The sequence below is a fragment of the Pelophylax lessonae genome (genome assembly GCF_965119305.1).
Source record: "Pelophylax lessonae genome assembly, chromosome: 11".
Lineage (NCBI taxonomy): Eukaryota > Metazoa > Chordata > Amphibia > Anura > Ranidae > Pelophylax > Pelophylax lessonae.
In genome coordinates, this window is record NC_138778.1 from 136,227,056 (window position 1) to 136,239,734 (window position 12,679).

Consider the following 12,679-nt stretch of genomic DNA (forward strand, 5'->3'; position numbering starts at 1 on the left):
TACCTGTGTCAACTCAGTTTGTTCCTCCAAAATGTGAAAAATTCCATGGGGCCGATCAGTCAGGAGTCCCAAACAGGAAGCATGTCCCTCAGCGGAGAGTGGGATCCAGCATAAGCCGTCTTTGGCATATTCAGCCTTTCATGGAAAACAGCATCAAAAGATCTGCACATATATAAGCTAATTATTTACTGTATACCCACAACCATTTTTTCCCCCGGGTACCTGTTCCTGAGACAACAGTCTCTCCATGCTGTGCCACTGGATTTGCTCATTGGCAAAGTTCCTGCACAGTTGCTCTAAACTGTTAACTCCCAGATTCTGTAACATAAAATGATCAGAACAAAGGATATCAGACTTTACCTTTTTTATGTACATAAACAGGCAGGGTTCTAAAGTAAGACAGATTTAAACTGTATATGTGACTTATTAAACCACTTGACCACCAGAAAGGTTTTACCCCCTTCATTACCAGGGCATTTTTTGCTATTTAGCACTGTGCTAATTTAACTGGCAATTGCTCGGTCATGCAACACTCAACCCAAATTAAATTCATACAAAAAGCAAAACAGTTGGGTATAGATTAAAAAAAAACAAGTATCTTTTTTTCCCCTTTTTTTAAAAAAAGTGATCACATTCCCCCTGTTATCAGCTGCACAAGAGCTGGGGGGGGGGGGGGAGCAGCAGCAAACTGATCAGCACACTGAGCTTCCCAGTGAAAGGCTGTGCAGGGGGAGGGGAGGGACGTGTCAGGACAAGCCTGATCATTGGAGGAGAGCATAGCTAGAGAACTGATCAGGCTCGCCTGCTTAGTATGGTCAGTTTTAAACAGAGATGTATAGTAACTAAGTAGAACTACTTCACTACTGTACTTAAGTATCGAAAGGCGGTATCTGTACTTTCCTAGAGTAGAATTTTTTTCTCCTACTTCCACTTTTACTTCTACATTTTTTCAATGATTTCAATACTTCTACTCCGATATTTTTTTTTTTGTGCTGCATAGTTACTCGTTACAATTATAAAAATTACCACTGCCAGAACAGTAGATGGCAGGTTTCATGAAGCTCAAAACGTGTGTATTATCAGCGCATACGAAAATAAATGCTACTGTATGTATAAATAAAAGCTGCATTTGAAATAATAAAAAAACAATATGATGTTCAAACTTTTGACTTCTTTCTTTAATAACTACATAACACAGTACTTGTACTTTTACTTTCAGTACTTGAGTAGCAATTTTTTTTTCGAAACTACTGATACTTTTACTTTCAGTACTTGAGTAGCAAATTTTTTTTTAAAAACTACTTGCAATACTTAAGTACAAAAAATGTTGAATACTTTAGTACTTCTACTCAAGTCACTTTTTGATCGAGCACTTCTACTCAAGTATGGGTTTTGAGTACTTTATACAACTCTGGTTTTAAATAGGAAAGCAGAGCGACTGGCAGGAATACCAGGGAAGTACATGGTACAGCAGGAATATGAAATGTTGGGGTAACAAACTCTTTACGTTTTTTGGATTGTGATGGGGGGGGGGGGGGGGCTGTGGAGTTGATTGGCATCGCAAGCTTCTGCACAGGGAAGCATGATGGATTTTTAAACTTCAAACCATGGTTCCACAAGAATTAAACTGTAGGTGGGATCTAGATTTACATTTATGCTAATCTCCCTGGCTTGTTGTCTTGCTGATGCTAGCGTTTTTTATCCCCTTCCATCATCTTTTCTTTTTCAGTCTGTGCTTATTTGGGGATGTCATTTTGATTATATTTGTGTTGTGTTTTTTTGGATACAATGTTTTCTTTCACTATTGTTTTTTCTTTTTTTTTTCTCTATCTTGTTTTTAGAACAGAACCACTGAGATGGTTAAATATCACCTCAGCAGCACAGCACCATTTATTATATATTATTTACACATTACACTAGCCAAGGGTAGGCTACTAGGTGCTTGCAGTACCTGGCCATTTCCATCCCAATAGTAGTGATAGCGCAGGATCACTCACTATACATTGATCATGCTTAATTATCCCACTGAGAAAATTTAGGTCATAATATGTCGAAAAAGGTTAGCCAATTGTGGGATGTAACCACCTTTGAAAGGTACATAAGAGAAAAAATAGTGCCAAGAAGATTTTGATGGGAAGTTCCCCTCAATGATGGATAACAGCGCAGGAATCTATTGCTAAATGTTTCAACTTTTTCAATGATAAAAGGTGAGGAACTACGGGGACTCCTGCTTAAAAGGAAACAAAATAAAATCAGAAAAATAGATCAATTAATAGATCAATTAATAGGAGAACTCAAAGGACAATTAGAAACACACAAGGAAACCGCATAATTCACAGCGCAACTTAATAAACATCTAATATTATAAGACTGGGAGGTACAACAGCGAAAAAGTTAAAAACATTCAAGGGACATCAAAGGCTACAAAATGGATCAGGTGTTGAAGTCAATTAGGAGATACTGACCCTATCTCCACCTTCTCTACCCCAGAAAAAACAGCCAGAATTGAGACAAACTTAAATAGAACACCAGACCAAATGACATATCCCAGATAGTATCAGGAAGATCATCGACCAGGACACCCCATAGAACAGGCTGAATATAGAACACATTAGGAAACCCTGAGACATCAGAGAAATTATGAAGGGTATAGAATTTATGGTGGATCCACACCACGTAACACATGGAGAAAACCCTCATATTGGGACAATACACCCCAAAATACATGGAGAAAAACACCCTATTGGAAAAACAATAAAAGACAACAAAACAATTGGAATAGACCAAGAGAGAGGCCCACCTCAAGAACAGGGACGTAGAGCAGGGAAGGGAAAACAAACGAAACATAATATGAAGAGTATTCAACCTCAGTGATAAAATATTACCTAGGAGGAACAAAGGGTATTTGATAAGGCGAGGGGGGGTTTTTTCTTTTGCTCACATACAGAAAGTAGGTTCTGCCACCGTCCCTATAAAGAATATGGAAGGGTTTTTCTGGTGCCTCAAACCAGGAAGATTGGGACTTTATGGGCAAGTGGATATTAGTGCAAATGGGTAAATGAAAAATAAGCAATATATTTAGTGAAAATAAAAGACAATAATTTATTTACAATGCTGGTTTCACGTATGTAAGCAATTATTCTGTGAACAATGTGCTTGGAGGGAGACCCAAATGTGAAGGAAATAAAAAGAGGTGATTCCGAAGAATCAGTGACAGTAGTGCATTAGTGACATTTTGTGAGGATTTTTTTTGGCTGCTTCCCAATGGATGTTGAAAAGGACAGAGTGTCCCCAAAAAAATCCCCAATTGCTGACGCGTTTCGGCTCTATCATGGGCCTTTTTCAAAGCATTTGAGTCACTCAGTCTTTAATCTAAGGGAACAATATACAGGATTGTTTAGGTCCTCTCGGTATAATTTATGTAGCATCAGGTATATATAAGAAATAAATACATACACGGGTGTAGCCGCTAATTCTGCGCAGAGCTCCCTTGTCCAAAATTGCAATCACAGCGGGAATCGTGTCCTGCATACAGCCTGGGTTGGTATTGATAAGACGAGTATTGTTGTATTAATGAGAATTAACACAGCGGTTCCTAGGTATTGAAAAAGTGTGAGGTATCTTCACTTACAAGTATACCGGCTGAAGGGGTTAAGCTTCCACGGTTCTGGGGGTGGGTTTTTTTCCCCCTTTCTCTCTTGGGCCGGATTCTTGATCTATATTGTAATGTGTTGTAATATATTGTATGATCATATATATGGTCCGTTTTATTAGCAGTATTATATCAAAGTGATTGTATATGCATACTGTGACTATAGTGCCAGTTCCCAGAGGTATTCCATGTGTTTAACTCATAGTGCTTAAACAGTAGAAAAATAATAAAGTGACTCTGGTGCCCAGGATTTTATTGTGGGTATTTTAACAGGAGTTCCGTTGGAACTTACGTTTGGCTGAAGTCTGGTGGGGAATCATCTATCCAGCTGCCGCAGGTTCGGTCCGTCCTCTTCTCTCAGCTCGAGAGAAGTGAGGACTGACTCTCGCTCCCCGGCCTTATAAAGTCCCTCGCGCATGCGCAGTAGGCGCTGCGCGTAAGGACTTCCGAGGAGCGTGACGTGGCACCGATCTCTGCGCTCAAAGGGTGCGCGCGCAGGTCGCTCGGCTCGTAGTGAGGGACGCTCTTGGCCGCCAGCACGGGAGGAGGGGCCATCCTCTCCCCGAAGGTGATTGGTAGGTCCCAGGCAGCCCCTACGTGGAGACGTAGGGGCTACCCGTGCTGGGTGCGATTGCTATGACAATAAAGGAGCCGGTCAGCAGAACTGTTGCTACAATCCCTGCATGTGAAATATCCTGTATCCGCATAAGTCAATATATTGCAGTTTGACATAGTACATTGTGCATCTAGCATAACAATGGTATACAAAGGAAAAAATGAATAAGAAGTGAAAATAAAAATAAAAATAATAAAGGGCAATGCTAACGGTGTTGTTACTAACAGCAGTAATACAATAATCCCACTCATGATATCGGTGGATTGGGAAAGAAAAAATCCCGATTCCCGGGTAATCCAGGGTCGTCCCAGGATCATGTTAACCTGGAATCGGATACTATGCATCGGTCTGTGTATGAGGTTGGACATATGATAGAGGACGACCTCCGATATGTATAGGCAGTTTGTCCTAGCCCCTACATTGTTTTAAATTTAAAAAGGAAGAGCATGAAGAAAAAATTGTGTGTAAACTGAAGGATACACGAAAATTGGAGAGTTGTTTTTAAGACAGGGGGAGGAACAGCAAAAGGTTTTTGGTTCTTAGTCGGTCTTTCCTGATGCAAAGCCCTCAAGAAATGGGCGAAGTCCGGGTGGTTTTGTCGCCTGAAGGCGTCAGATCCACCTCATTTCCATCTGCAGCAATCGTTTGTTCCAGTCCCCCCCTCTACTCAGTATATGAATTCTTTCAAGTGCCATGAATGTCACTTTGGGCATCTTATTTTTATGATAGTGAGCGACATGTCTGCCAAGGGGTACATAGAAGTTGCACATTTGCATACTATTGATGTGTTGGTTAACACGTTTGCCAAATTCCTGTTTTGTCTTTCCTACATAATAGGATTCGCATTGGCACCTCATGAGGTAGACCACCCCTTTTGTCCGACAGTTGACAAAATGTCGGGGTTCAAAGGGGTCCCCATTGGGGAGTCTTGTGCTTACACATTTTTTTTACATTACACTGCCCACAATTTCCGCAGGGGAATGTACACATTTGCTTGCAAGGATCTTTTCTGGTTTCCTTGTACTCACTGTGGGTGAGTGATTGTTTCATAGATCCCGCTTTACGGTATGTAATTTGAGGGTTTTCAGGTATGAATGGTTTTATCGTGGGGTCCTCCCTAAGGATCGGACAGTGTTTGGCGATAATACTCTTTATTTTAGGGTGGTCATTCGTAAATCTCATTATGACCCTAGTGTTGTTTTAATGTGTAAGCACAAGACTCCCCAATGGGGACCCCTTTGAACCCCGACATTTTGTCAACTGTCGGACAAAAGGGGTGGTCTACCTCATGAGGTGCCAATGCGAATCCTATTATGTAGGAAAGACAAAACAGGAATTTGGCAAACGTGTTAACCAACACATCAATAGTATGCAAATGTGCAACTTCTATGTACCCCTTGGCAGACATGTCGCTCACTATCATCAAAATAAGATGCCCAAAGTGACATTCATGGCACTTGAAAGAATTCATATACTGAGTAGAGGGGGGACTGGAACAAACGATTGCTGCAGATGGAAATGAGGTGGATCCGACGCCTTCAGGCGACAAAACCACCCGGACTTAACGAAAACGAGAGTTTTCGCCCATTTCTTGAGGGCTTTGCATCAGGAAAGACCGACTAAGAACCAAAAACCTTTTGCTGTTCCTCCCCCGGTCTTAAAAACAACTCTCCAATTTTCGTGTATCCTTCAGTTTACACACAATTTTTTCTTCATGCTCTTCCTTTTTAAATTTAAAACAATGTAGGGGCTAGGACAAACTGCCTATACATATTGGAGGTCGTCCTCTATCATATGTCCAACCTCATACACAGACCGATGCATAGTATCCGATTCCAGGTTAACATGATCCTGGGACGACCCTGGATTACCCGGTAATCGGGATTTTTTCCTTCCCAATCCACCGATACCATGAGTGGGATTATTGAATTACTGCTGTTAATAACAACACCGTTAGCATTGCCCTTTATTATTTTTATTTTCACTTCTTATTCATTTTTTCCTTCTCCACGTAGGGGCTGCCTGGGACCTACCAATCACCTTCGGGGAGAGGATGGCCCCTCCTCCCGTGCTGGCGGCCAAGAGCGTCCCTCACTACGAGCCGAGCGACCTGCGCGTGCACCCTTTGAGCGCAGACGCAGAGATCGGTGCCACGTCACGCTCCTCGGAAGTCCTCTTACGTGCAGTGCCTACTGCGCATGCGCGAGGGACTTTATAAGGCCGGGGAACGAGAGTCAGTCCTCACTTCTCTCGAGCTGAGAGAAGAGGACGGACCGAACCTGCGGCAGCTGGATAGATGATTCCCCACCAGACTTCATCCAAACGTAAGTTCCAACTGAACTCCTGTTAAAATACCCACAATAAAATCCTGGGCACCAGAGTCACTTTATTATTTTTCTACTGTTTAAGCACTATGAGTTAAACACATGGAATACCTCTGTGAACTGGCACTATAGTCACAGTATGCATATACAATCACTTTGATATAATACTGCTAATAAAACGGACCATATATATGATCATACAATATATTACAACACATTACAATATAGATCAAGAATCCAGCCCAAGAGAGAAAGGGAGAAAAAAACCCACCCCCAGAACCGTGGAAGCTTAACCCCTTCAGCCGGTATACTTGTAAGTGAAGATACCTCACACTTTTTCAATACCTGAGAACCGCTGTGTTAATTCTCATTAATACAACAATACTCGTCTTATCAATACCAACCCAGGCTGTATGCAGGACATGATTCCCGCTGTGATTGCAATTTTGGACAAGGGAGCTCTGCGCAGAATTAGCGGCTACACCCGTGTATGTATTTATTTCTTATATATACCTGATGCTACATAAATTATACCGAGAGGACCTAAACAATCCTGTATATTGTTCCCTTAGATTAAAGACTGAGTGGCTCAAATGCTTTGAAAAAGGCCCATGATAGAGCCGAAACGCATCAGCAATTGGGGATTTTTTTGGGGACACTCTGTCCTATTTAACATCCATTGGGAAACAGCCAAAAAATCCTCACAAAATGTCACTAATGCACTACTGTCACTGATTCTTCGGAATCACCTCTTTTTATTTCCTTCACATTTGGGTCTCCCCCCAAGCACATTGTTCACAGAATAATTGCTTACATACGTGAAACCAGCATTGTAAATAAATTATTGTCTTTTATTTTCACTAAATATATTGCTTATTTTTCATTTACCCATTTGCACTAATATCCACTTGCCCATAAAGTCCCAATCTTCCTGGTTTGAGGCACCAGAAAAACCCTTCCGGGTATTTGATAAGGGACTGAAATACGCACCTAAAATAAATCTAGATACATTTCAAACCTACGGAGTTTATAAGTACATAAGGAAACTAAACATTAAGTACATACTGAGTAATCCCATGAAATTTGTAACAAAGACTCCACAAGAGAATGAAGAAGTTATCCATAGCAATTTCTATAATAAGTCCATATTTAATCCAACAGTCATGACGACAAACATCATAAAGTTTCTAAGAATCTAGTGCTACAAGATGTAAGAGATTTGAAGATCACGAAAAGAGTAGTGCCTATACAGGCGGTCCCCAGGTTACAAACATCCAACTTACAAACGACTCATACTTACAAACAGGAAGTGAGGAGAAATCTAGCCCTAGGAAGGGAAATTCACCCCTGTAAGCGTTCTCATGGGAAAAAGATGTCTCCACTGAAGATTTATCACCAATCTTTGTTCCCACAACAACCCAAAATTTTCAAAATCCAGTTGTCATAGGGAAAGAAAGTGAGATGAAATCTTCTGAACAGGGGTACAGAGAGCAAAACAAATGGTACAGGGGTGTTAACCCTTCCCTATGCTATCAAAAAAACTTAAAAATTATTTTGGCTGGAGCTAAACTCAAAAAATGTACCTGTTCCGACTTACAAACTAATTCGATAAACCTACAGTCCCTAACTTGTTTGTAACCCAGGGACCGCCTGTACATATAAAAACAGGCATAAAAGAAATGAGGCGGAAATAAGATCTGCCGATAAAGGAGGAGGGATTGTGATCCAGTCCAAAGAAAATGATCACGAAACCATGTCAAAACTTTTGGAAGATGAAGACACATACCTTAAACTGAGTAGCAATCCCACCAACAAATTTAGGAAAGAATTAAAAAAAGGTTGTCCATCTGGGATTAAAAGGAGGAATTTGAGAAAAAAGAAGCAAAATATATAATTCCCAAAACATGTTGGATACATATCAACTACTCGGTGCCCAAAAAACAGACAATCCACCCCCAAGACCAATAGTGAACGGAATAGAACCCATAACAGAAAGAATGAATTAATACATAGACAACTTCCTACAATGGTAGTCCAGAATACCAAGGCATATCTGAGAGATACAAAACAAATCCTACAACTATTAGAAAACATCAAATTAGAAAAGGTAAACAATGTTTCCCCAATATATGCTATTGTCTACCACTACCAGGCATGTGAGGCCACCAAATGGGCATTAAGACAATATCCCGTATTTGGTTACCATGTATACAAAGAAAATATTGAATCAATTGCTTAGACTTCTGTTTTATGAACAACTGGTACCATCACACATTCTACCAACAAAAAGCAGGAGTGGAGATGGGAGCCAAATTTGCAAACTGATTTAGGACCCAATGGGAAATATGATCAATCTATACTAACAAACCACCAGAACTGATATTCTACAAAAGATACATCGATGATGTAATCATTAAAGAAGGGAAATAAGGACACACTACATAACTTTTTGAATCCGCTCAACCAAAAAGACTAACATAAAATTGTCATTATTGAACATCAATAAGAACATCTCCTTCCTAGATTTGGAAATCATACAAGAGGACAGCAAACTGATTACCAAAACACGCTATTACCGAAACGCAGGCAACTGCTCCCAAATTGTTTATTGCAATATTTTTGAAAAAAAAAAAAGTAGCAGAAAACAAATTGGCCTAAAATGTTAATATTTTTTTGGGAATGTTTTATAGCAGAATGTGAAAAATATTGTTTTTTTTTTCAGAATTGTCGCTCTTTGTTTAAAGCGCAAAAAAAAAAAAAATTGCACAGGTGATCAAATACCACTAAAAGAAAGCTCTATTTGTGGGGAAAAAAAAGGACGTCAATTTTATTTAGGTACAGCGTCGCACGACCGCGCAATTGTCCGTTAAAGTAACGCAGTGCCGAATCCTAAAATATGGCCTGGTCAGGAAGTGGGTAAATCCTTCCGATCTTAAAATGGTTAAGAATGTAGACCGGAACAGCTACCTACTGGAAAGTTGCCAGGGTCGGACTGGGAATAAAAACCAGCCCTGGAAATTTCATACCAGCCCCATAGCATTATTAAATAGAAGTGGTTTGGTATGGGATGAAGAATGGATTTATGTGTTTTCCCTGATACCCGGAAATGACGCACTGTTGTGTGCTGTTTACACACTGGCGCTTCCCATTACTAGCTGCATTCAGGTTGCTGCTGTGTCTACTCCATGTTATTATTATTGTTTTGTTTAGATTTTTTGAATGTATATAAGTATTATTTGTGTGAGTATATTTGACACTATGACTCCAACAAAAAGGCGACGGACACCGGAAGTGATGTTTCAGGCATTCCCAGCTGCATAGTGTTGATCTGATTACATTTATGGTAGGTCTTATATAAATGCCTCTACTAGAGGCAGTATCTGTAAAGCTCCCGATGACGCGTGTGACCCGAAATGGTCGTAGAGCTACCGATACATGGCTGAGGTCCAGCCGCCACTCTAATACTTTAGTGTGGTGGCCTATTATGTGAGTGATCAGTTAACGTCTGCTCCTTGTTTTCATTTATGTTGCACTGTTTTGTCAGTGTTTTATCTGTATCCACGCTTTTTATTTATTACATTTTTTTTTACATTAATTACTACACCTATGCGTTTCTCCTTTTCATTCGGATGCATATATGAGGTATATTGAAACTCTCAATAGTTTCGTAGGAGGATTCTTGCAGGGGTTACTCAGCCTTCACGCCTTCCAGGATAAGACATCTACAGTTATCACGCTATTGCTGTCCTATAATTTAGATGGCAGATAGCTCTGGTGAGTGAGAATTTTACCTATATGGTGGAGGATAACAATCACGAGTGATCACTGCTCATTTATCACAGCACTTGGACACTTTATTGAACTTTTACATGGACGAACCCTTAAGATTCTTTACCGTGTTCACTTTTTTTAATGATTATTGAGCACTGCAATACTTTATAACAGTATGAACAGGCCAAGCAGAAAGCTCACCCTGTGCGGGCCACTTACAACTAAGCAGCAGACAATCAGGGGGCAGAAGACTCCTAGATGCCCACAGCTTCTGTCATGAAGAGCGAAGTGTGACTTGGCAGGTTGGACCCAAAAGAGGAGGCTTCTCGAAGAGGTAGATGTAGACCCTGCTCTCACCATACTCTACCAGAACCTTTCCCTATTGCTTCAACTTACCCTGACAGCAGTGGAGAATACAGACTGTACCTACCTACATGTTTCTATGGCAGCCCTCTAAGATTGGCATCCAATTTACTCTAGAGACATTTTCTTTTATTTCCTGTGGCTTCTTTAGAATGTGAAGAGAAATCTCCCTCAGCAAGAAGCAAAGAAAATAATAACCTGATAAGCGTTTTACTCTTTTCCCTACTGTACTTCTACAAATAAATATGGCTTTACATACACTTTAATGATGATTCTACTGTACCTCAAAGCCACAGATGTCAATAATACCAAAAGAGCTGTCAGTTTCCCGGGGTCTGAGCCAATCATTTCCCTTCTCCAGAAGCCAGTCAAAGAGAAGAGCATAGAGTGACTGTGCAATGGCATCCCTAGGTTGACACAAATAACAATATGTTAGATGTTAAACATTTCCCAATGTAGACACACAAAACTAGTTTGAGCAGAACTTTACTCTACCATGGTTTTATTAAATCATCTGCTTCTGTCCACCATGTTTTTAGTATACTCTATGCTCTGGTGCTGTCCCCCAAAAATCCTCCTCTGGCATTTGTTGCTGCCCACTTCCAGGCTGAATGACAACCAGCAACATTTGGCCCCTCCTTGTGAGCCCAGGCTGTCTTGACCACACCCCAAGGTATGCATTATCACACAGCCTAGGGTCATAGTGTACTGTTGCATAGAATGCAACCATTCAAAAAGAAATGAAAGCACCTAACATTTGACTGTGGAATTTACATGGACCGCCAGCTTTAGGGTGATGTGTTTATTCTTCAATATTTTTAAATTTGATGGAGTTCAGGGAGGGGGAGGGGAACATTTTTCAAACAGAGTTGGACTTTAATAATCAGATTCCATAAGTGCCCATTTAAAAGCATGGTACAAGAATGTTAGCACAATGGGTTATTTTGTGTTAAAGTGTAAGCATTAATCTACTAATTCTGAATTTGCTGGAGCCACACCTTAACATACAAAAAACAAACGTGACCCCTTTTTTTAACGCAACACATCACAACGTACAGCACGCAGTGTGGAGAATGGTAGCACGCACATGTTGTCTGATATTGTAGTTGAGCATAGGGGGCCATTCTAAAGGAATGGCAGCCCACTGGTGACTGGGCACTACTATGCATTCCATGCACCCCTAGTAAAATGCCACTTGCTACACAGGTCTTAATGGGCCCTTACTTTTCTCTTATGTCAGATTGTGGTAAAAAATTATTTGAAGTGTATTTTTCAACCTTGTATCACTTGATGTATTGGTCACTGTATAATATTTTGTTGCTTAAAGGAGAAGTACAGCCAAAGATTGTTTGGCTGTACTTCTCCTATGGATCACAAGAGTGCAGTTCATTTTGCACTCCTGTTACCCGTTTTCAGCAGAGAGTTGTCTGAAGTCCACTTTCTGCTGATTTACAGAGTCAGTCCAAGCTCAGACGTCATCATGACCACGGAGTCGGGATCCACCCACATGCCTGGACCGGCACCAGGCTTAGCTTCTCAGCGAGCCACTGAGAGCCTGAGCCAGCCGATCCCGCCCCCTCCACAGTGCGCGGGGAGGGGGCAGAGTAGAGAGCTGCTGACTGACATTCAGCAGCTCTCTGCTCGAGGAGCTATGAGAACCAAGTGATTTGTGGTGTTCGATCGCTCGGTTCTCAGTGTAAAGGTGCCTGGGGGACAGATACAGCATCGGATTGATGCTGCATCCACCTAGGTAAGTATGATTCTAAAAAAAAAAGCCCATACATCTCTTTTAATAAATAAGCAATGATACTATTTCCTGAGCAGTGTCACTGATTTTACTTACCGAATATCAATGGAGGCTTCCACAGTGAGAGGAGAAAGAACCTGGTCATAAGATGTCATCTGAGAAGAAAGACAGCTAGATTCAGGAAGACTAACAATATGAAATTATTT

At 40.8% G+C, this 12,679-nt stretch overlaps 1 protein-coding gene across 1 annotated transcript in view; it reads right to left on the reverse strand.

Moving 5' to 3' along the window:
- The window catches only part of LOC309567430 (unconventional myosin-XVB-like), a gene marked incomplete at both ends in the record, with an annotated part of 200,390 nt that overhangs the window by 69,646 nt on the left and 118,065 nt on the right, over window positions 1–12,679 (reverse strand). Inside the window, 4 exons of the mRNA XM_082272829.1 lie at window positions 4–135; window positions 223–318; window positions 11,010–11,133; window positions 12,570–12,628. Of these exons, the coding sequence (XP_082128955.1) occupies window positions 4–135; window positions 223–318; window positions 11,010–11,133; window positions 12,570–12,628 (411 nt within the window). The remainder of the gene's footprint in view (window positions 1–3; window positions 136–222; window positions 319–11,009; window positions 11,134–12,569; window positions 12,629–12,679) is intronic.